This window comes from Carassius gibelio, chromosome B6 (genome assembly GCF_023724105.1).
Source record: "Carassius gibelio isolate Cgi1373 ecotype wild population from Czech Republic chromosome B6, carGib1.2-hapl.c, whole genome shotgun sequence".
NCBI classification, from domain to species: Eukaryota; Metazoa; Chordata; class Actinopteri; order Cypriniformes; family Cyprinidae; genus Carassius; species Carassius gibelio.
The window spans coordinates 29,787,215-29,808,701 of NC_068401.1; the positions used below are offsets into that span (position 1 = coordinate 29,787,215).

The window sequence follows — 21,487 nt, forward strand, 5'->3', positions numbered from 1 at the left end:
TGCACAGACACACACACACACAGATGCACAGACACACACACACACACACACAAAATGTAAACAACACACACAATTGCACATCATTAACATTGTTTCATGTGACTCAATATTTTGTGTATGTGATTGTATGTTAGTGTGAGAATGTGTGTGTGTGACTGTATGTTAGTGTGAGAATGTGTGTGTGTGCATGTCTGTGCATCTGTGTGCATCTGTGTGTGTGTGTGTGTGTCTGTGTCTGTGTCTGTGCATCTGTGTGCATCTGTGTGTGTGTGTGTGTGTCTGTGTCTGTGCATCTGTGTGCATCTGTGTGCATCTGTGTGTGTGTGTGTGTGTGTGTGTCTGTGTCTGTGCATCTGTGTGCATCTGTGTGTGTGTGTGTGTGTGTGTGTGTGTCTGTGTCTGTGCATCTGTGTGTATCTGTGTGCGTGTGTGTGTGTCTGTGCGTGTGTGTGTGTGTGTGTGTGTGTCTGTGCATCTGTGTGTATCTGTGTGTGTGTGTGTGTGTGTGTCTGTGTCTGTGCATCTGTGTGTATCTGTGTGTGTGTGTGTGTGTGTGTGTGTCACCTCCTCCTGATCCTCGTCTGTGTCGTCATCACTAACTACAGGTTTGGCTCGTGTTCTTGCGGTTCTCCTGCGTCCTCTGCCGCGCTCTGCACTTCTGTCCTTACGGCTAAGTTTAATCTTCACCTTCATAGATCGAGCTGAAAACACACACACACACACACACACACACACACACACACACACATATTATAGCGACACACATGCTAAGTAGTTCCTCTCTACAGGTGGCATCTAGCTAACAGTTATTCACACATTTCATGCACTTTTAATCATTTATTTGACTGACTCTCTGAATCAGAGCCTTCATCCTCCTCATCTTCCTCACTCTCCTCTCCGTCACTCTCCTCCTCTCTCTCGATCTTCTGACGCAGGCTGGTGAACACCGACTGCAGCACGATAGAGTCCTCATAGATCTGACACACACACGAGTACATACATCTGTAGAAGAGGGTTACAGTGTGTGTGTGTGTGTGTGAGAGAGAGAGTGTATGTGTATGTGTGTGTATGAGAGTGAGTGTGTGTGCGAGAAAAAGTGAAGTGAAGTGAAGTGAAGTGACATTCAGCCAAGTATGGTGACCCATACTCAGAATTTGTGCTCTGCATTTAACCCATCCGAAGTGCACACACACAGCAGTGAACACACACACACACATACTCTCGCACACTCTCTCGCACACACACACACAAACACACACACACACCTGGAACAGTAGGCAGCCGTTTATGCTGCCCGGGGAGCAGTTGGGGGTTCAGTGCCTTGCTCAAGGTCACCTCAGTCGTGGTATTACCGGCCCGAGACTCAAACTCTCCAACCACTAGGCCACGACTTCCCCAAAAGAATGTGTGTGTGTGTGTGTGTGTGTGTATGTGTGTGTGTGTGTGTGTGTGTGTGTCTTTGTGTGAGTGTATGTGTGTGTGTGTGTGTGTCTAACCAGTGATCCCTCCAGGTTGAAGGTCTGAGCGTTCTGGCACAGCAGCATCACGTCTCTCTCCAGGTCGCTGAGGCTGCGGTATCGATGGCTCCGGATGCGCTCCTGTTCACACACAGAAGACAGAGGACTGAAACCTGAGCTCACAGATGCTGACTGTGTTCAAGGATTCACTGCCGTCATGATCCACTCGCTCACCTTGATCTTCCTGAAGTCCACAGGTTTGCGGATCAGCTCGTAGTACTCAGGCAGCTCCTTGCGTGACGGCAGCTGGATGAACACCTCGCTCAGCTGACGGCCGTTACTAACATTCAGAACAGCACCAGACACACACACATCAGTGAGGAATAACTCCTCTCCAGCTGACCTCTGACCCGTCCTCCAAACCTTCACTGACAGATCAGAGCCTCCAGAAACAACCAGACAGTGGCCATGTTTACCTGCACAGTTTTTGCTTCAATTGGACTGAATTCATTCCGACTGATGAATCTGAATGTAGTGTTTACATGGACGCTTGAAAAAAGTGATCGGGCAGATGTGCGCATTTATATGTCACAAGCTTCAAATCGCAATAGATTATTTTTTTTTTGACATGCACACACTGCACAAATATAGAGTTTCCCACAGTTTGCACATAATAACCACTCTCCTAAACTAATTAATTTTTTGTTTTAAACAGCAGAATTAAAGTTGGCCTATTTCTGGATAAATATACACGTAAACCCTCTGCCGTGCTGCTTATATTTACCACAGTAAAAATGCCCTCTCCACACTCAAAACCAGTCGTCTGTGGATGAGAGTCTGAAACATGGAAACTGGGACATTGTCTTGCTCCACTTCACAGTTGCAGAGTGAAGGGGGAGATTTATAATGTCAGGAAACGCATTTATTCAACAGGAAGAATCGTTATACGTCATTACGCTATTTCTAAATCATTGCACATGCGCAGTTATTCCAGTTTCAGTTTTCAATTCGATCAAGCATTTTACAATCTCAACTGTATTAGAAAAGGATTGAACCACCCCTTCCATTCAGACTGTGCGCAATCAGATCGATTAAGGAGTTTACATGAAGGCTTTGCAGTCTGATTACAAACGTGAGAAAACACCTGCTGTTATAAACCTAGCAGTCAGCATCATGGCCCTGCTCTTCAGTATCAGGAGGATCTGCGGTGTTCATGAGAAACACATGAACACACACAAGAACCCGTCCCCAGGTCCTGAACCATCAGCTATCCTTCTTTACCATTTGTCTCAGCACTGGCCTGTACTTTCCTCAAGTTCTGCTGGAAACCACTCTGACACTCACTTCTCCTTATATTTAATAACAGCGTCCACAATCTTCTTCATCTTCTTGGTGAGCGACGGAGGGTTGGGCGAAAGCTTCTCGGATGGGGGACGACCTCGTTTCTTGTGTCTTTTACTGTCATCGTCTCTCTCTCGTCCCCCACGAGCACCTGAAGTGGACGGGATGGCGTCCGGATCCCGATCACGCCTCCTCTTCCGAGTGGTTTTCTTATGCCGCACCTCCTCCTCGATCTCCTCCAGGGTCCCGTCCTCGATCGCCTGAGAACAGAGGGATGGATCAGGATCCAGCAGAGGATGATGGGTGAGAGAATGAAGCGTCTCTGACCTTCAGCCACTGTTTCTCTGTGAGTGAATCGCTGTAATCCACCTCCTTCCTCTGACGCGAGCCACGGCCGAACATCTTCTCCTCCTCTTCCTCACAGGTGAGTCTTTCCACCTCGGCGTCGTCTTTCATGATCCACGTGGGCAGCTCGTCCTCCTCCATCAGACGAGGCTTTCGCTTCGGATTGCGTGCTTCCTCGCGGCGGCGATCCAGATCCATGCGCTACACAGAAACAAAGAAACATTGGAAGCTCTTTTGGATTCATTCTGGATTTGATCAATGCTGACAAACATAAGTGAGAGAAAGTGAAAGGAGACCATGAACTGGTCAAACTCGTCTTCACTCCTCGCGATCATCTGATTTACGGTCTCATCGTCCGGCACCTCGTCCTCTTCCTGACGGAGAAACAGACGCAAGCAATCAGAAGAGCTTTAGAAGAACACAATATGAAGGTTTTGATGCTTCACAGATTCCAGGATATTCCTGTAGACAAACTGATCTCGCTTATTATCATCAGATCATTATAAAACAGTTATTATATTTATGCCCAGAATCAGCCTCACAAACCTTGGTAAACATTTGCAACATTATCATTATGTAAACATTATGTAAACATTATCTTTATAGTTATTCATTTCATTATCACTTTTTCTTATGTTTGTAAGACAAATCTCTTCCAAAATTTGCTTGTAGCTCCTAGAATCAAGTTTGTATGAATGTGCAAAATACTGTAGCACAGTTAATACTCAGAATAAGGTGTTTACATGGCCCAATATTCAGGATAATAGCATACTGTATTGGCCTCATTGGGACTAGATTAATCAGTTTACGGCAGTTTTCATGACGCATTCATTAATAAAACAGAAGCAAACTCCCTGTGGTCATGACTATCTGTTTTAAGGGGCAGGTTCTTTAAGGCTCGTCAGTAATCAGACACTGTTGTGATTAGCTAATATCACTGCATAGGAAACAGTATCAACACCTCACTACTGCATGTGACTGCATTTACAACATGATCAAAATAAAATGGTCATTTCCAGACAATGCATTATGAAATAATTTACTTGTGGCTTCATCTTTCAACAGATTATTCTTTGTGACTCTCCATGACACTGTGCCTTGATTAAAAATGCACTATCCACTTGTTCCTTCTGCTGGGAGACTTCTGATATCTGTACAAATACATGAACTAGCTGTTTAAACCAAATGCATCAAAGTGAGCGTTCCTTCACAGCATTTGTTGTGATGACAGAATCGAGCGCTGGACTGTGGCAGAAAGAGAAGCGCATTGGTTTACTGTGTCCAGTGCAGATGAGACATTGATTGCAGAGCAACCTCCAAAGGCCACAGCCCGAGCCCGAGCCCCAGCCCCAGTGGAAACATGGAATCAGGAGCCCTTCCTGGGCTTAACTAGAGGTCAGGGGCCCTCCCTGGGTTTAACGGGGAATCAGGAGCCCTCACTGGGGTTAACTAGAGGTCAGGGGCCCTCCCTGGGTTTAACGGGGAATCAGGAGCCCTCACTGGGGTTAACTAGAGGTCAGGGGCCCTCCCTGGGTTTAACGGGGAATCAGGAGCCCTCACTGGGGTTAACTAGAGGTCAGGGGCCCTCCCTGGGTTTAACGGGGAATCAGGAGCCCGCACTGGGGTTAACTAGAGGTCAGGGGCCCTCCCTGGGTTTAACGGGGAATCAGGAGCCCTCACTGGGGTTAACTAGAGGTCAGGGGCCCTCCCTGGGTTTAACGGGGAATCAGGAGCCCTCACTGGGGTTAACTAGAGGTCAGGGGCCCTCCCTGGGTTTAACGGGGAATCAGGAGCCCTCACTGGGGTTAACTAGAGGTCAGGGGCCCTCCCTGGGTTTAACGGGGAATCAGGAGCCCTCACTGGGGTTAACTAGAGGTCAGGGGCCCTCCCTGGGTTTAACGGGGAATCAGGAGCCCTCACTGGGCTTAACTGGAGGTCAGGGGCCCTCCCTGGGTTTAACGGGGAATCAGGAGCCCTCACTGGGGTTAACTAGAGGTCAGGGGCCCTCCCTGGGCTAAACAGGGAATCAGTAGCCCTCCCTGGAGCGAGCTCTGGGGCTGACAGGCTTGACTCCGGAGCAGCCAGCGAGAAGAGAAGGAGAGAGAAGATGAGGAGTAAATAAATCAAAAGGGTTTTATTAAAGGCACTCTGGGGACCACAGGACTAGAAAAATAAGGAGAAAAGAATGACGTTTAACAGCAAACGAAGGACTGAAAACAGAACACACTATAAATACACAGACACCAATGGGAAACACCTGGGAACAAATTAAAAAACACAGCTGGAAACAATTCCCACAAAAAGGAAAGGAACAGGAAAGAACATATAAGGGCAATGGATTCACAAATGGAGCAAAACACACACAAACCATGGACCATAGTTGGACAGAGAGTCAGATAACTCTCGGATTTGGACTCTTCCATTTTTCAGAAATATCTCATTTCTGTTCTTAAGATCAACAAAGGTCTTACTGGTTTGAAACAACATGAAGATGAAAACTGAAGGTGGGACTACTCGAATACCATTTTTTGAGCTTCGAAGCTTCGGTAGTAATCAACACCAAATATTCAAAGTTTCAGATGGAGGGGCTGAACATAATTTTTCTCTATAATAAAGGCAGGAATCTAGGTGTGTCTGTCTGTCTGTCTGTTTGAACTTTTATTATGTCGATAACTGTTCATCCAACAGACCCAAGGGAGTGCAGTGTCGCATTTTGGTGCAATATGGACATGCGACATGTTCAGAATTAATCAACTTTTAATAAACTACAGAACAATGAACAAACAGATAAATCTTATTTTGCAATGTGGAAGTAAACACAATGATGTACTTCCTTATAATGTGTTAAACCTCCCTTTCACTAGCCAGTAGGTAAGGAGCATAAGGAGCAATGTAGTGGGACCACACAGAACACTATTAAACACTGTGATGGTAAATATTTATCACACCCACAGTGTATAACACAGCCAGAGGATGAAATGTGTTCTGCCATAACTTGAGGACATTTTTAATTATTCAATTTTGTCGCTTGGGAGTAGACGGGTCTTCAGTGCCAAATTATAAAAGCACTGAGGCATATTAGTAACGTTACCTGCAAAGCGGGGAAAGTCGCTCGAATGCTGGTACATCATTTATTTTGAATGCAATTAATAGTTTGACACCTCTATTCAGAATGTTTCCCATTTGTTCCATGAGTTTTGAAAAAGTGACAAATTGATGATTATTTAGCATTGCTAAACTGTATTATTTTCAGTTGGGGAAAAAATCCAAATAAACTGCGCCCTGACATTTTAATTGTGTGTTTGTGTGTGTGAATATATAAGGAGAAAGAAGTAATAATATATTGAAAATATTTGTGTAAAAACAGTGTAATTAATGGTCATATTGAATAATAACTGTCTTTCGTCTCATTTGTCAGATCTTTGTTTGAGGTCCAAAATCCATTTTGCTTCCTGTGTTCTGTCATGACAGAACGATCTGACCAACAGGGAAGCAGCGAGTAACCCCTCTTCATCATTGGAGGAATTTCTCAGCGCCAGCGCTCAAAGGATGGATTCCCAGGAAAGGAATCTCAATGACACAGGTCGCACTGTTCAGGCATTGGTAGCGCAGGTGTCCGAGCTCACCCAGCAGTTACAACTCCTGCGAGCTCCCACTGCGCCGCTCACGCTGCCAGACACCACCAGAAAGCCCCTCCCAGCTGGAACCAGGCTTTCCTGTTCTGGAACTATACTCTGGTGAGCCAAATTACTGTAGACCTTTTCCAACACGAAGCTCGATGCACTTTTCTCTTCAACCCAGGACATTCAATAACGAATGAGCCAAAATTGCATTGGTTTTGACGTTGCTGATTGGGAGAGCGGCATTATGGGGGACGACCATCTGGGAGAACCAAGACCCATGCTGCGCCTCGTTCCAGACGCTCGCCGCTGAGATGAAACAAGTGTTTGAGTGGGCCATCCCCGGGAGGGAGGCAGCCAAAATGCTTGCAGACCTGCGTCAAGGAGAGAGATCAGAGTTGGATTTCACCATCGAGTTCCGTATCTTAGTGGCGGAGTGTAAATGGAACATGGAGGCGCAGTGGGACATGTTGCTGCATGGCCTGGAACGCATCCAGAGAGAGATCTACGATGGACTTATTGAGCTGGCACTAAGATTACTTGCTCGACTGTCCTAAGTAGAGCGACGAAACCTACCCATTCGTACTCCGAGAGATCCAACTGGTACCCAAGTCAGCGGCTGGGACGCAGCCAGCCCCATCTACGATCACGAGCCAAGCCAGGTAGGGCGAGCTCGGGTTTACCATGATTAGAAGGAGAGGTGGAGATCCCAGGGCCTTTGCCTTTACTGCGGGGGAGCCAGTCATCAAGCCTACATCTGTCCGGTAAAAGGCCAAGCCTGATCGTAAGTATGGGAGTACTATCTCGTGGGATCTCCACCGAGAGGACCTCAACATCATCTAAGCTCCTCCCGGTAAGACTGAGATGGTCAGCACACACCCATGACTGTCGAGCACTTCTGGACTCCAGGGCTGAAGGTAATTTCATGGACCTTGCACTTGCACACAAACTTCAGATTCCTCTCAAACCATTCACTCACAGGATCGCTGTTCACGCCCTCAATGGCCAAAAACGTCCTGTTATCTCATTCACCACTGGAGACCTGAAGGAAGTGTTCAGTAAGTCTCGTGCTGCTTCTCTTCCTCTTCATCGTCCCTATGACTGTGCCATAGATTTACTGTAAGTCTCCGCCTAAAGAAAAATTATATTCACTTTCTGTTCCGGAAAGGGAGGCTATGGAGAAATATATTTCTTATTCTCTAGCTTCGGGGTTCATCCGCCCTTCCTCTTCTCCAGCCGGGGCGGGGTTCTTTTTTGTGGGGAATAAAGAGGGGTCTCTGCCACCTTGTATTGATTACCGGGGACTGAACAGCATCACAGTAAAGAATAGTTATCCTTTGCTGTTGATGTCTTCAGCCTTCGAGAGGTTGCAGGGAGCGTCGATCTTCACAAAATTGGACTTACGTAATGCTTATCATTTGGTCCGTATTATGGAAGGGGGATGAATGGAAGGCCGCTTTTAACACCATACTTGGTCATGCCCTTCGGTTTCTTAAACTCCCCAGTGTTCTTCCAGGCATTGGTCAACGACGTGCTGCAAGATATGGTCGATCAGTTCATACATGTCTACCTGGATGACATATTGATTTTTTCCTCTTCTCTCCAGGAACACGTGCAGAACATCCGACGAGTGCTTCAGAGGTTGCTAGAGAATGGGTTTTTGTCAAGGCGGAGAATGGGTTTTTGTCAGCACTTTTCATGCACAGTCTTTTCCTTTTCTGGGGTACATCATGTACACTGAGGGAATGTGTATGGATCCTGAGAAGGTTAAGGCTGTGGTAGATAGGCCAAGTCCAGATTCCTGTAAGGCCCTACAGAGGTTTCTGGGGTTTGCCAACTTCTATGGCGTTTTATTCACAACTTCAGCCTTCAGGTTCTTGACCTCCCCCAGAACCACGTATTGGAAAAAAAGTTGTAGGCAGTCAAGATGGCATTGGAGGAATGGTGCCACTAGTTAGAAGGATCAGGGGTACCTTTTATAGTATGGACCAACCATAAGTATCTAGAATACATTAGAACTGCCAAAAGGTTGAACTCCAGACAGGCTCGGTGGGCACTTTTTTTTCCGGTCATTTTGATTTTACTCTTTCGTACTATCCGGGTTACAAAAACATCAAACCTGATTCTTTGCTGTGCATTGTTAACCATTCCGAATACCCGAGTGTATTTTACCCGAGACATTAGTGGTCTACATACATGGGAGGTCGAATTGAAGGTCAAGGGTGCCCAGCGAAACATTTATTTTTGCCAGAGGGATTACGGTCCAACGTTATTCAGTGGGGGCATTGTTCCAATGTGGCTTGTCATCCAGGAGTTAACCATACAAAGTTTTTGGTCAAGCAATGATTCTGCTGGTTTGTTTTGGATTGCTTGGTTTGCACCACTGGTAAGACTTCCAATCGCCCCCCAGATGGGTTACTTCAACTGCTGCCGGTCCCTTTGAGACCCTGGTCCCATACCGCGCTAGATTTTATTACCGTCTATTATTGCTTCCTTTGTTCTGTCATGACAAGATTCTTCTAAATATCTTCCTTTGTGTTCAGCAGCAAAAAGAAATCAACACAGGTTTGGAACAACTAAAGAGTAAGTAAATGACAGAATTTTTATTTTAGCTATCCCTCTATGCACTTTTTGTAACAGTTTTCTACTGATATCAAGAACTTCAGCTTAGCACTAAATATTATTCATTCCCAGTAGGAGTGTCATCGATGAAAAAATAGTTTAAACAAGAGCACGTAACTTAACAAGAAGCTGTAACTTACCTGTCTGTGGATAAAGAGGGGTGTACAAATCATTGGGTGCCCCACATCCACATTCAGCTCTGGTGCGTGGATTATGGTCAAAACAAATGTCTTACAGGACAGTTTCAATTTGCATATCTGCATGTCTTGTCCTCACTCAATTTAAAGTGCTCCCACACAGCTAAGGTCTTCTGCATTTTTGCCTTCTCTTCCAGATGAACTGAATCATGACGTTCACTCATGGGCGATTCATAAGGTGTTTTTGCACTAACGGGCCAAAATTGTTCTCTTTGCTTAACCGTTCCAATATGGTTTCATTTTCCACTGTGATGCTTATAATGGAGCTCTTTTGAATGCAATATAAATGCGTCAGTCGTTGCCTTGGTTATATAATAACAGCGATATGGATGATGATCAGATATTTCTGTTTGTGGGATTCCTTTTTTATCTGATATTTACATTTACATTCCCAACTCTTGACGTGTAGAAAAAATTAAACAGAAGTCGACAATGGGCATAATATCAATAAGCACAAATGTTTCCTCCACAGAACAAATTGTCTCTTTTTTTTCACCTTTTTCTTAAACGCGGAAGTAAGCCTACGGATGAGCTTCCAGTTCAGCTGGCCACTATAGGTGAATAACGAGGATAATAACGTGCAGTAAACGGTAAACGGTTTGCACTACAAACCAGTGTGCTCTTAATTAAGATAATACATTAAAATAATATGATAAGACACAGAAACTTTCAATATCAAGTAACAAAACAAACTGTTTGGTTTTTTTTTCAGCAAAAAATTGCTGGATGGAATGAAGGCAGATTAGACTGGAAGCAAGGCCCATAGCATCTACAAATAGCCGCGCCCATTTTTACAACAAGGTGGATACTGAACATAGCGAAGCTGTTTACTTGTCTGATTGATAAAATTGCACACTTCCGTGTAGCCAGGAAGTGTGCAATTTTATCAATCAGACAAGTAAACAGCTAAAGTTTATTAATCGTGCCGCGCCGTACCAGGATCACACGTAAATACAACTGTAACTTTACCTTACAGTCCTTTGAACCATTGGGCCAGATAGTAAAAATCAGATATATATTAGCACGAATGAAGACCGTTTTGCGGGGGATGCCAGGTGTTCAAAAAAATAATAAAAAATAAATGGAATTAAAAAAAAAAAAAAATATATATATATATATATATATGTATATATATATATATATATATATGTATATATATATATATATATATATATATATATATATATATATATAATTTGAAGCTCAGAATTGAAAATGTAATGCCAACCCATCAAACGAATATTCAAATAACTGAATATTCTGATCCAGCCCTAATTAAAGGACATTTTAAGTTGCAGGATATATTAAACATACAAAGACCTCTTCTGTGTCAGAAGATCAAAGAAAATATGGTTTCTCGGGTCATGACCCCTTTAATATTGTAATAGTCTAGTTGATGTAAACAAGGTTGATGTGGAGTGAATGAAACTCCTGACCTCGTCCTGCTCCTCGTGCTCCAGAATGGCCTGCAGAAACGCTCGGCGCTCGTGACTGGACGACTTCTGGTCGAACATGCCAGCCTGGATCACCTTCTGGTCCACGTTCAGCTTGTATTTAGCAGCAGCCAGGATCTTCTCCTCGACGCTGTTGACGGTACAGAGCCGCAGAACCCTCACCTCGTTCTGCTGACCGATGCGGTGCGCTCGATCCTGCGCCTGGAGGTCCTGCAGACCGAGAGCATCAGAACCACGCAGGACAAACATCGTCCAGCTGATGATGATGATGATGATGATGATGATGGGCACCTGATGAGGGTTCCAGTCGCTGTCAAATATGATGACTGTGTCTGCGCTCTGCAGGTTCAGGCCCAGTCCTCCGGCTCTGGTGCTCAGCAGGAATATAAAGTACTGAGAGGCTGGATCATTGAAGGTCTTCAGCAACATCCCACGATCCTCTGCTTTAGTCGTGCCTAAAACACACAAACACATACTAAGGCAAATATCCTTTCTATCACTAGTCTTCTCTGAGTTCTGAAGAAAATGTAAGTGCTATCAGTCATGATAATGGAGTCGGCCCAACCGCTTCCCATGTCTTTGATATATTCCTGAGTAGTTTTTGGAAGTTACTAGTGTTACTAATATTAAGATTTCATTAATCATATTACAGTTACCATTCATAAAACAGCTCATTACTCACTAACTGTTTATACATAAACCCTGATTTAAAATCAAATATTCCAATAATTCCTAGATTTATATTCATAATTTTCATGACTAATGAACGCATGAAGTCACCAGAGCAGCAGGCAAACTGGAATGTGGAAAAGCTGGCATTTATTGGATGGAAATATTGCCATGACATTGATTTTGTGATGAAAAAAGACGACCTGGCATTACTTTACTCTGACGTTACACGTCTTCCCTCTGATACCCATATAAATTGTTTAAAATCTTTTTAGAAAACGAAACTATTTCTTATGAACTTATGTGATTTCCTTTGATAAAATACATTAATATAGCTTAAATTAGCTTCAAGCTACACATGACATTTAGTGAGATTCCTTCAACACTTGTATTTAAACGTCACTATCGATAACCACTTAGTGTTTTTCATCACTTCTGAGTTCTGAATGTGATCCAATGTGGATTTCGGTCAAATGATGAGGCAGAAATATATTGCTAGTAAAATTTTATAGGGTACGCAAAAAGTAAATCTACTTAAGTCTCCTCATATTCTGGTGTCAGGACACGTTTGGAGCCCTAATCACTATATTATGTTTCGGATGGAGCACGTTCAAATAGTCAACTTAATTAGTATGATAGTGTGTGTGTTTGTATTAGTGGTGGGCCGTTATCGGCATTAACGTGCTGCGTTAATGTGAGACTCTTATCGGGCGCTAAAAAAATATAGACATTAATCTATTCTCAAAGTTGGGTTGGGAGTTGGGTCTATACTAAGCAAGCTATGATGACTTTCACCTTGATATTTTATATAACCGACTGATTGAGGTCAGCCTAAAAAGATGCTCAGGACAGTTGACGGGCCACTGCTGCGCATCGTCACGAAAGCTTATATTTTTCACGTGTTGTTAAGCCTTACCGCTTGTCAATTTAAACATTAAGACATCCAAACACAAGATGCAGAAAAGCTGAACAGAGCTGGTTACTCGCGTGCTGTGTTCGGTGCGCACGAGAGAGAGAGAGAGAGAGAGAGAGAGAGAGAGAGAGAGAGACGCGTATCACGGACAGCGACACTGAACCAAGCTCTCTTCTGCGAAGTTCTCCTGGAAGTCCCTCCTGCACCTGAACGAACAAATACACATCGCAGTTTGAACAAACAAAAAGATGTGAAAGAGCCCAATTCAGTACCGAGGTGTTCTGGTGTTCAGGCTCACGCAGAGAAAGGTGTCTCAAAACACTTGAACATCGAATTTGCTTATTTTTGCTCTTGTGCAGCGGATACATACGAAATATGTCAAAATATCCACCTTGGAAATTATGCTGGAAAAAACTGTCAGTTATTTCTGAAGTGAAAGTAAACAGTTGAGGAAAAAAATGGGATGTGTATTATATTGGATGCGTTCATCGTCTCTTAAAGTGACCGCGCCTAATTTAGCTACTGGCTGCTGTAATGTTAACTACGAGACAGCATTCAAAATATGCTTTCTATTTGCTCACTCTGATTATACGTAAGAGCAAACTGGTGAATACCAGATGAAAACAGTGTGTGATACACATGCTCTGAAGAATCATTCAGACGCTGCAGAATGAGGTTTGTCCAGATCATCATGAGCAATAATAATCATAATCTTCGTATACTTCACAAACTATAAACAAAGAGAAACACAAACTCACCGTCCAGACGCAGGTATTTAAAGCTGCGGTAAGCGAAATAATCCTCCATTATGGTCATCAGAGACGTCATTTGGCAAAAGAGCAGCACTTTGTGATTTGACGCTCGTAATTTTGGCAAAATACGATCCAGCACCTCAAACTTCCCCGAGGCGCGGTATAAATCAGGCCTGCAGGTCAGACATGAAGCAAAGGTTTATGTCTAATGTGTTTCACAGATAATTCTACAGCATTTCTACTGCTCACCCCTGAACGATTCCTCCTGAGAAACCCAGATGCTCAGAAAACGACTCCTGAAAAGCAGAAGGTGTCAGATTCAGCGACACAAGACACGAAGGACGTTCAGCAGATGATAAACACCACGACAGAAACACTAACACACCTCGATCTGCTGGAACATGTACGGATGATTGCAGATCTTCCTCAGCTGCATGATGGTGTTCATCAGAGTCTTAGTGCCACCTTTACCCTGAAACACGTTCATAAATGCACACCTTTACCCCGAGACATCCAACAGCACACGACTGTGATCACATGATCTCCAGAGAGCTCCTCTCCCTCACCTTCTTGTCCTTCTCGGAGCCGTCGGTCAGCAGCACTCCTTTGGCCTGCATGTGTCTGTACAGGACCCTCTGCAGCGCAGACATGTCACACTTGATCACGTACTCCACCTGCACACAGACAGAAAAGAGCACAATGCTTCATCTGTCCGGGACGATGACAGACCGACTGCTGTCAGAATCACCTTCTCAGGCAGCTGCGCCTCCACTTCCTTCTTCAGCCGGCGTAACAGGAAGGGGCGGAGCACCTTGTGCAGACGACGGATGATCAGGATGGTCTCCTCCTCATTCAGATCCACCTGAGAGACACATCAGTCACGTCTACTACTGCTCTTAATTTCCCACCATGTCTTGACAAGCAGAATCAAACATTAAAGGCTCCAGATGGAATCCCACACTAGTTAGTTTGTTTTATCACAGCGATGTGAACATAGTGGTAGATTTAAATGAATTTCACTAAAGTGCAGCACCACAGTCATGGGTTTGATAGACAGGAAAAGTATGAATTGGTCAAAATGTATGATCTGACTTAATGCAATTCAAGTTATTTTGAATAAAATTGTCTGCGAAAAATGTGTGAATGTAAATGAAATGTCAGGTTGACAACATCCTCTAGTCCAGGATGATCCAGAACTCATTTTCCTTAATCTGCACTGGCTACCAGCAGCTGCTCACATAAAACTCAAGGCATTGATGTTTGCCTGCAAAACCACCACTGGCTCTGCACCCCTTTACCTAAATGTATTACTTCAGACTTATGTGCCTCTAGAAGTTTGTGTGCTGCAAGTGAATGTCCCTTTATTGATCATCTCAAAGAGGCACAAAATCACTTTCACAGACTCTTTCGTGAACTGCTCCGTCCTTAGCCATATTTCACATTCTTGAAAATGACTAAATGTAATAACATTTTAATAATGGCTCTAATTATACGCGAAACATGGTGTCCACACTAAAAATTATACTTTTTTTCCATCTAATGAATGACAAAAACATTAACAACCAATCAGAATCCACTCGACTCTAAAGAGCTCAAGCATTTAAAGCGCTCTTAATAAACATAGCATTATTGACCACCAGTGAGGACGATAACTGATAAAATAGTTATCATTATGGTTATTGTTCTAAGTGTGGAGAGGCCTTTAAGGTCAATCCCTGAGTGAAGACTTTTCTGTTCTTAAAGGGGCCATATGACAGGATTTTAAGTTTTCCTTTGTCTTTGAACTGTTTGCATAGATAAGATCTTAAACATTTCAAAGATTAAAGTCTCAAACCCAAAGAGATATTCTTTCTAAAAGTTAAGACTCATCCACGTCCTCCTAAAACGGCTCGTTTAAACGCGCCTCCACAAATCTACATCACTGTGTGTTAAGATTTGCATAACGCCACATTAAAATAACATAAAAAATAACATATTAAAATTATTAAAATAACATTTGCAAATGTTCACGCTAAGAAAAAAGGTGTAACTTGTATTCTCGCTGTTGTACTGTTGTCATGGAGACACTGTGTGTTTCCAAATATGGTAAGGGGCGTAACATTTCTTTTACACATTTGAGGCATTCGGCCAATAACAACGCACTGGATACCTGGCCAATCAGAGCACACCTCGCTTTTCAGACTGATGAGCTTTGTAAAACTCGATGCGTTTCAGAAAGGCAGGGCATAGAGGAGAAACAATAATTTACAGTTTGTGGAAAATAATGTGTTTTTTTTAACCTTAAAGCGCTTAAACACATAAATACACAAAATAATTTTAGTTTTAGCAACGTCATATGATCCTAGTAATAAATTATCAAGTTGCAGCCAATAAAATGTCTGCATTTGAGCACATTTCTCCAAGATCTATCGGTCTGTGTGTGTTAGAACGGCTCTGTGTCAGAGATGTTTTCACATGTTCTCAGCACTAGTTAAACAGACGGACCTTCTCTCCGGTCATGGCGAAGGGTGCGTTGAACCACTGCTCAAACGTGCTGCAGCTCTTGAAGATGGTGGGCAGCAGGAAGTTGAGCAGCGCCCAGAGCTCGGGCAGCTTGTTCTGCAGCGGTGTCCCGGTCAGCAGCACGCGCCGCGGCGCCAGGTAATGTGTGTTCAGCACCTGCGTCAGCTTACAGTGATGGTTCTTCATGCGATGGCCTTCGTCCACGATCATGTACTTCCAGCGAATCTGTGTCAGGTGACAGGATCTCATCAGTGCGTCCGGACGAGGTCACAGGTCAAAGGTGACCACACAGAGGAACACGTTACCTTGGCCAGCACATGCTTGTCTTTGATGATGTATTCGTACGTGGTGATCAGCACGTTGAACTTGCCGCTGCGCAGCTGTGGGACGAAGGCTCTTCTAGCAGCAGGAGATCCCTGAACACACACCATCACATGATCAAACCAGCGCTTGGGTTCGTGGGAGGACTGCTAGCAAAAGAAGCTCACAACATGAATTTGACCATTTACTTTTAATTTCTTAAAACATTTACATTCATTACAAGCAACTTAAACATAAGAAACATCATACGTACTTGCAGAACACAGGCATAATATAAACTAAAGTGACACTACTGTCTTCAGTATTTTACAACATTATGAATTTTACAACATTAATTAAGTTATTTTCATGTTTGCCTGCTGACATTGATTCTGATTCACACTGATTCACATTTACTCCAGATCACGTCTCTGTGTGTCTCACCTTGTAGGAGACTTTGACGACAGACGGCGCCCACTTATCAAACTCATAGACCCAGTTGGACAGAGTCCTGTCAGAGAAACACAGTGTTCATCAAACACACACAGAAGAATGAAAGCTGATATAAAAACAGGCTGAGGGACTGACGAGAGCGGCACGATGATGAGGTAGGGTCCGTTCAGACGCTTGTTCTCCATCAGGTACGTGATGAGCGCGATGGTTTGGATGGTTTTGCCCAAACCCATCTCATCCGCCAGGATCCCGTTCAGATTGTTGTTATAGAGAGACACCAGCCACTCCAGACCCTTGATCTGTGGAGAAAGTCAAAACGTCACACGTTCAACATGTTGCTGGGTTTTGTTTCATGTGTCTGTAATCTCTTTGTTTGGATTGTTTTATAAGGATTGGATTGATTTATTTTTGTGATGCCAAGAGCTCTCTTAGTTCTCTCTTAAAGAGATCATGACATAAGTAATAACATTTTCCATTATATTTTGGCATTTCAGAGGTCTTTGTACCATTAAAACATCCTGCAAGTTTCATAGCTTAAAACCTCCTCCTCATTATAAATCAAGCTCCAGAAATGGCTCATTTGGATCCGAGTGCAGAGTGATGTCACTCGTTTGCAGTCGTTTGCATAAACTTGATTAAACACTTGGTCAGCTGAATGCGAGTGTAGGAGCCATGTTTATTATCTTACTGAATTTTTCTATATGTTCATTTTATTGTTAATGTGGTTAATTTCTCTGAGTGTTCCCCCTCTATAGGTGTAATGGGAAAAAGGTTTAAAAGGATATGCCACCCCTGACAGGAGGGGGGCGCTGGTGCACATGGAGCTAAGATGGAATGGTGCAACAAGCCTGCAGATGCAATTCAAATTCATTTTGGTTTAATAAACTTTAGTTATTGTTTGGAACTTCAACAAGCATTTCTGCATCTATTCATGGTGCTTTGCACATGTCAGATTATTGCATCAACACCTCCCACAGTGGCAAAGAAACAAGGGACAAAATTGGAAAGTTGAGGCTTGTTTTCACCACTACGGTGAGCATTGTGTAAAAGCAAATATAAATCACAATCACTGCACTGTCTTTCTGTCGTCAGGACAAATGCAGTGAAGGAACGCTCGCTTTGACGCGTTTGATTTAAACAGCTTGTTCATGTCTTTGTACAGATATCAGAAGTTTCCCAGCGTAATAATAAGTGGATAGTGTATTTGTAATGGTGTCCCGGATTGTGTCGGAGGATTTTGTTTTGTAATCAAGGCACAGTGTCATGGAGAGTCACAAAGAATTATCTATTGAAAGATGAAGCCATAAGTATATGATTTCATAATGATTTGTCTAAAAATGATCAATTTATTCTGATCATGTTGTAAAAACACTCCCATGCAATAGTGAGGTGTTGATATTGTTTCCTATGCAGATGTTAGCCAATGACAACTTTGTCTGATTACTGAAGAGCCTTAAAAAACCTGCCCCTTAAAACAGATAGTTTAAGACAAAGGTTTCAGAAAAATTATAATTTTTACACAATTAATTAATAATAATAATTTTTTAATCAGATACCGGTGATTGAGTAACCCATGTCAGTCATCTGGTAATGTTGAAAGTGTTAGTTGGATGACTGGTAAGAGCTCAGAATGACCTGGTATTGCTTGAGTTGACCGTTGATTAGCAAAGACGACTGTTTGTCCACCCGCTCAGTGACCGCATGAGCCACGGCGTAATACGACTGCAACCCACGAGCAAACACTGCGCTGCCGTACTCATCATCCACGTCCTGTTTAGCATGCCTGCAGACACACACACACACACACACACACACACACACACAGGTTTAGACTGCAGCACTGAGAGTGTAAGCTGAGCCTGCAGGTGTGTGTGAGTTTGTCCTACTCTATAATGTGACGGGCGTCCACTTCAGACACGTCCTCACTGTCCGGGTCAGGAATCTTCTTCTTCTCTTCTGCAGGAGTTTGTGACTGCAGCAGCTGAGGAGCTTCCTCATCCTCTTCCTGTCAGGAAACAATCATAGAAGGTATTTAATGAATCTGGTTCTCTCAGTTTAATCTGGTATGGTCAGAAAGCAGCTGTAGGAACCTCATCCTCCTCCGACCCAGAATCCTCGCTGTCTGACCGCGGAGCGACCTCGTAACTGAAGAGAGAGAGAGAGAGAGAGAGAGTGGAGATGATTGAATCATTAGCAGCACAGATGATCAACTGTCCTCTTACCCAGGGTTCATCTCCAGCCACGTGTCCAGCTGTCCAGCTTTAGGAGCGTCCTCTCCGGTCAGAATCTTCCCACTGTCCACGTGGATCACCTTCACTGGAAGATCACTCATCTGACTCGTCTCATCCAGAGGCTGCAAACATCATCATCATCATCCTCATCCTCATCATCATCCTCATCCTCATCCTCATCCTCATCATCCTCATCCTCATCCTCATCATCATCATCATCCTCATCCTCATCCTCATCCTCATCCTCATCATCATCCTCATCCTCATCATCATCAGTGCAGCACAGACTTTCCTGACATTCACTACTAAACAGAAGAAAGTCTTTTGGGTTTGAAAGATGTGAGGGTTAGTAAATGATGATAGATTGATCATGTTTGAGAAACTATAATAGGACTGTGTCCAAATATCTTAAATGGTATCAGCATGACTGAAGAAGCGGTTAACAATCAGAGTATATATATTCACTTCTAATTTGAGCACACAGCATTGTGTGATAGAGTTCAGTTGAATTATCTGGGCCCGTCATTTTTCAACAATGCATAGAAAAGGTGCAATATTTTGTCCTATGAAAAAAATAATTTATTGAATGTGTTTACGTGGTTCTTATGCACACCAATAATCTTTTTTGATAAATCTCACATGCTCACATTTTTTGTCATTAATCACTTACCCTCACATCGTTCCAAACCCGTAAAAGCTTTGTTCATTTTCGGAACACAATTTAAGATATTTTGGATGAAAACCGGGAGGCTAGTGACTGTCTCATAGACTGCCAAGTACCTTACGCTGCCAAGGTCCAGAAAAGTATGAAAAGCATCGTCAGAATAGTCCATCTGCCATCAGTGGTTCGACCGCAACGTTATGAAGTGACGAGAACACTTTTTGTATGCGACGAAAACAAAAATAATTTATTCAACGACTTTATTCAACAATTTGTCTTGTGTCTCTTCCCACCACTTTAGCACCATATTGGAGAATGTGAGTTCTTCTGTCGAAAATCACTTCATTTAGATTTTTTCCCCAGGAAACAAGACTAAATATCTTATTTCTTTTTGCTTATATAGTAAATACACCTTAAGTTAAGATTTTTTTTTTTTTTAGGGTTAGGGACACAGGAAACAGGCAGCGGCACTTTCTGTTTTTAGTATCACAATTCAACCCCTAGATTCTCTGTGTAAGCATGCTCAGAGGTGTACTTAATAACACACATTCCTACTTTTAAGTACAAGTTTGTAGATCCCACACTTGCGTGAAACTGTTCTTACACACTCATTACACACACATCTGTGCATACTCACTGTTGTTAAATGAGGGCTCTGGATATAATCACACTTCACATCCTTGAACCCACCTCTCCATCGGGCCCCAGGGCCCCCGACTGGCCCTCCGCATTCTCCAGCTTCTTCTTCTTCCTCTTCTTCTTCTTCTTCTCTTTCAGGGCCTGCACAGCTTTATGAGCGCGGACCAGCTCCGTCAGATTAGCCACGTACTCATCTGTCTGCTGCAGAAGATACGCCAGACGCTTGTCCTTCTTCTGGTCAATCAGCTTCCTGTAACCCTCCTCATCCTCAGCCTGCAGCACAAACACACACAACACACACCAGCTACACACCTGACCTCAGGTTTGTTTTCTGGAAGGGGTAGGTTTAGGTGTAGGGCGATAGAAAATACAGTTTGTACAGAATAAAAACCATTACGCCTATGGAGAGTCCCCATTTAGATAGCTAAGTAAACGTGTGTGAGTGTGTGTGTGTGAGTGTGTGTGTGTGTGTGTGTACCATCAGGCGTCTCATTCGCTCTTTCTCGATGCGCTCATTCTCTTTCTTCTGCTCGCGCTCAGTGTTGGCGTGGTATGTGGCCACAGCTTTGGTCAGCTTCTGTATCTTCGCGGTGATGGACCGATGGTACTCCTTGAAGTCTTTGGCGTGCTGCAGGATGCTGTTGAGATATTCCTGCAGAGCAATGAATCATGGGAATTATCAGAGTGACTGAAGTGTGCTCCAAACGTCTGAGAACACTTGTGGAAATGTTTTTTATTTTGCATTCTCCTGCAATTTAATAACAAATATTTCATTACTAGTATATAAGATCAGCATCACAATAGGAGTGAGTGCAGAAGGAAGATGGACGGGAGATTCTGCAGCACTGGAGCATCATCTAAACCTGATCATGATGTTCTCCAGCAGGATCGCAGATGATCCACGGAGCATCTTGAGCTTCACTGGAAGAACCACATCAGCACTGATTATTTGATTAAGTCACTTAGAAATAAGGCTAAATCTGATAAATATTGTGTTTGTTTTACATCATAACTTTTCTTTTAACATCATAAAATGATCTTCTTATTTGTAGGTTTAAATGAGATTTTTCCAGTGTGCTCTCAGACGTTTGGAGGAATCAGAGATCCGCTGTAAATGTGCTAGAGCTGCTTGCCTGGTGTTTCTGCCTGCGTTTGCGTTCCTGTTCGATCTTCTGCTGTTTCTCTAGTTTCTCTGTGATTCGCGCCTCACGTAAGGACTGTCTCTTGTTGCGCTTGTAGCCCTTTGAGTCCAGGGAGGTTTCTAAGGCCGTGTCGCGTCTCATGCAAACCACCACCTCCTGACGCAGCTGTGAAGACAGACAGATGAACAT

The 21,487-nt window shown here is 43.4% G+C and overlaps 1 protein-coding gene across 3 annotated transcripts in view; it reads right to left on the bottom strand.

Annotated features, from left to right (window-relative positions):
* Positions 1–21,487, bottom strand: part of LOC127959633 (transcription activator BRG1-like) — a 35,672-nt gene that overhangs the window by 1,704 nt on the left and 12,481 nt on the right. For 2 of the 3 annotated variants that reach the window (XM_052558919.1, XM_052558918.1), the window contains exons 7-31: positions 21,290–21,463; positions 20,635–20,808; positions 20,208–20,429; positions 18,848–18,978; positions 18,716–18,770; positions 18,512–18,630; positions 18,261–18,408; positions 16,761–16,924; positions 16,617–16,683; positions 16,178–16,288; positions 15,855–16,097; positions 14,119–14,232; positions 13,937–14,044; positions 13,756–13,842; positions 13,620–13,666; positions 13,377–13,543; positions 11,328–11,491; positions 11,019–11,246; positions 3,440–3,517; positions 3,126–3,344; positions 2,802–3,058; positions 1,692–1,797; positions 1,497–1,598; positions 851–977; positions 565–701 (exon numbers count right to left, since the gene is read on the bottom strand). In XM_052558919.1, the coding sequence (XP_052414879.1) occupies positions 565–701; positions 851–977; positions 1,497–1,598; positions 1,692–1,797; positions 2,802–3,058; positions 3,126–3,344; positions 3,440–3,517; positions 11,019–11,246; positions 11,328–11,491; positions 13,377–13,543; positions 13,620–13,666; positions 13,756–13,842; positions 13,937–14,044; positions 14,119–14,232; positions 15,855–16,097; positions 16,178–16,288; positions 16,617–16,683; positions 16,761–16,924; positions 18,261–18,408; positions 18,512–18,630; positions 18,716–18,770; positions 18,848–18,978; positions 20,208–20,429; positions 20,635–20,808; positions 21,290–21,463 (3,549 nt within the window). The remainder of the gene's footprint in view (positions 1–564; positions 702–850; positions 978–1,496; positions 1,599–1,691; positions 1,798–2,801; positions 3,059–3,125; positions 3,345–3,439; positions 3,518–11,018; positions 11,247–11,327; positions 11,492–13,376; positions 13,544–13,619; positions 13,667–13,755; positions 13,843–13,936; positions 14,045–14,118; positions 14,233–15,854; positions 16,098–16,177; positions 16,289–16,616; positions 16,684–16,760; positions 16,925–18,260; positions 18,409–18,511; positions 18,631–18,715; positions 18,771–18,847; positions 18,979–20,207; positions 20,430–20,634; positions 20,809–21,289; positions 21,464–21,487) is intronic. The other variant, XM_052558920.1, reaches the window with a different exon arrangement.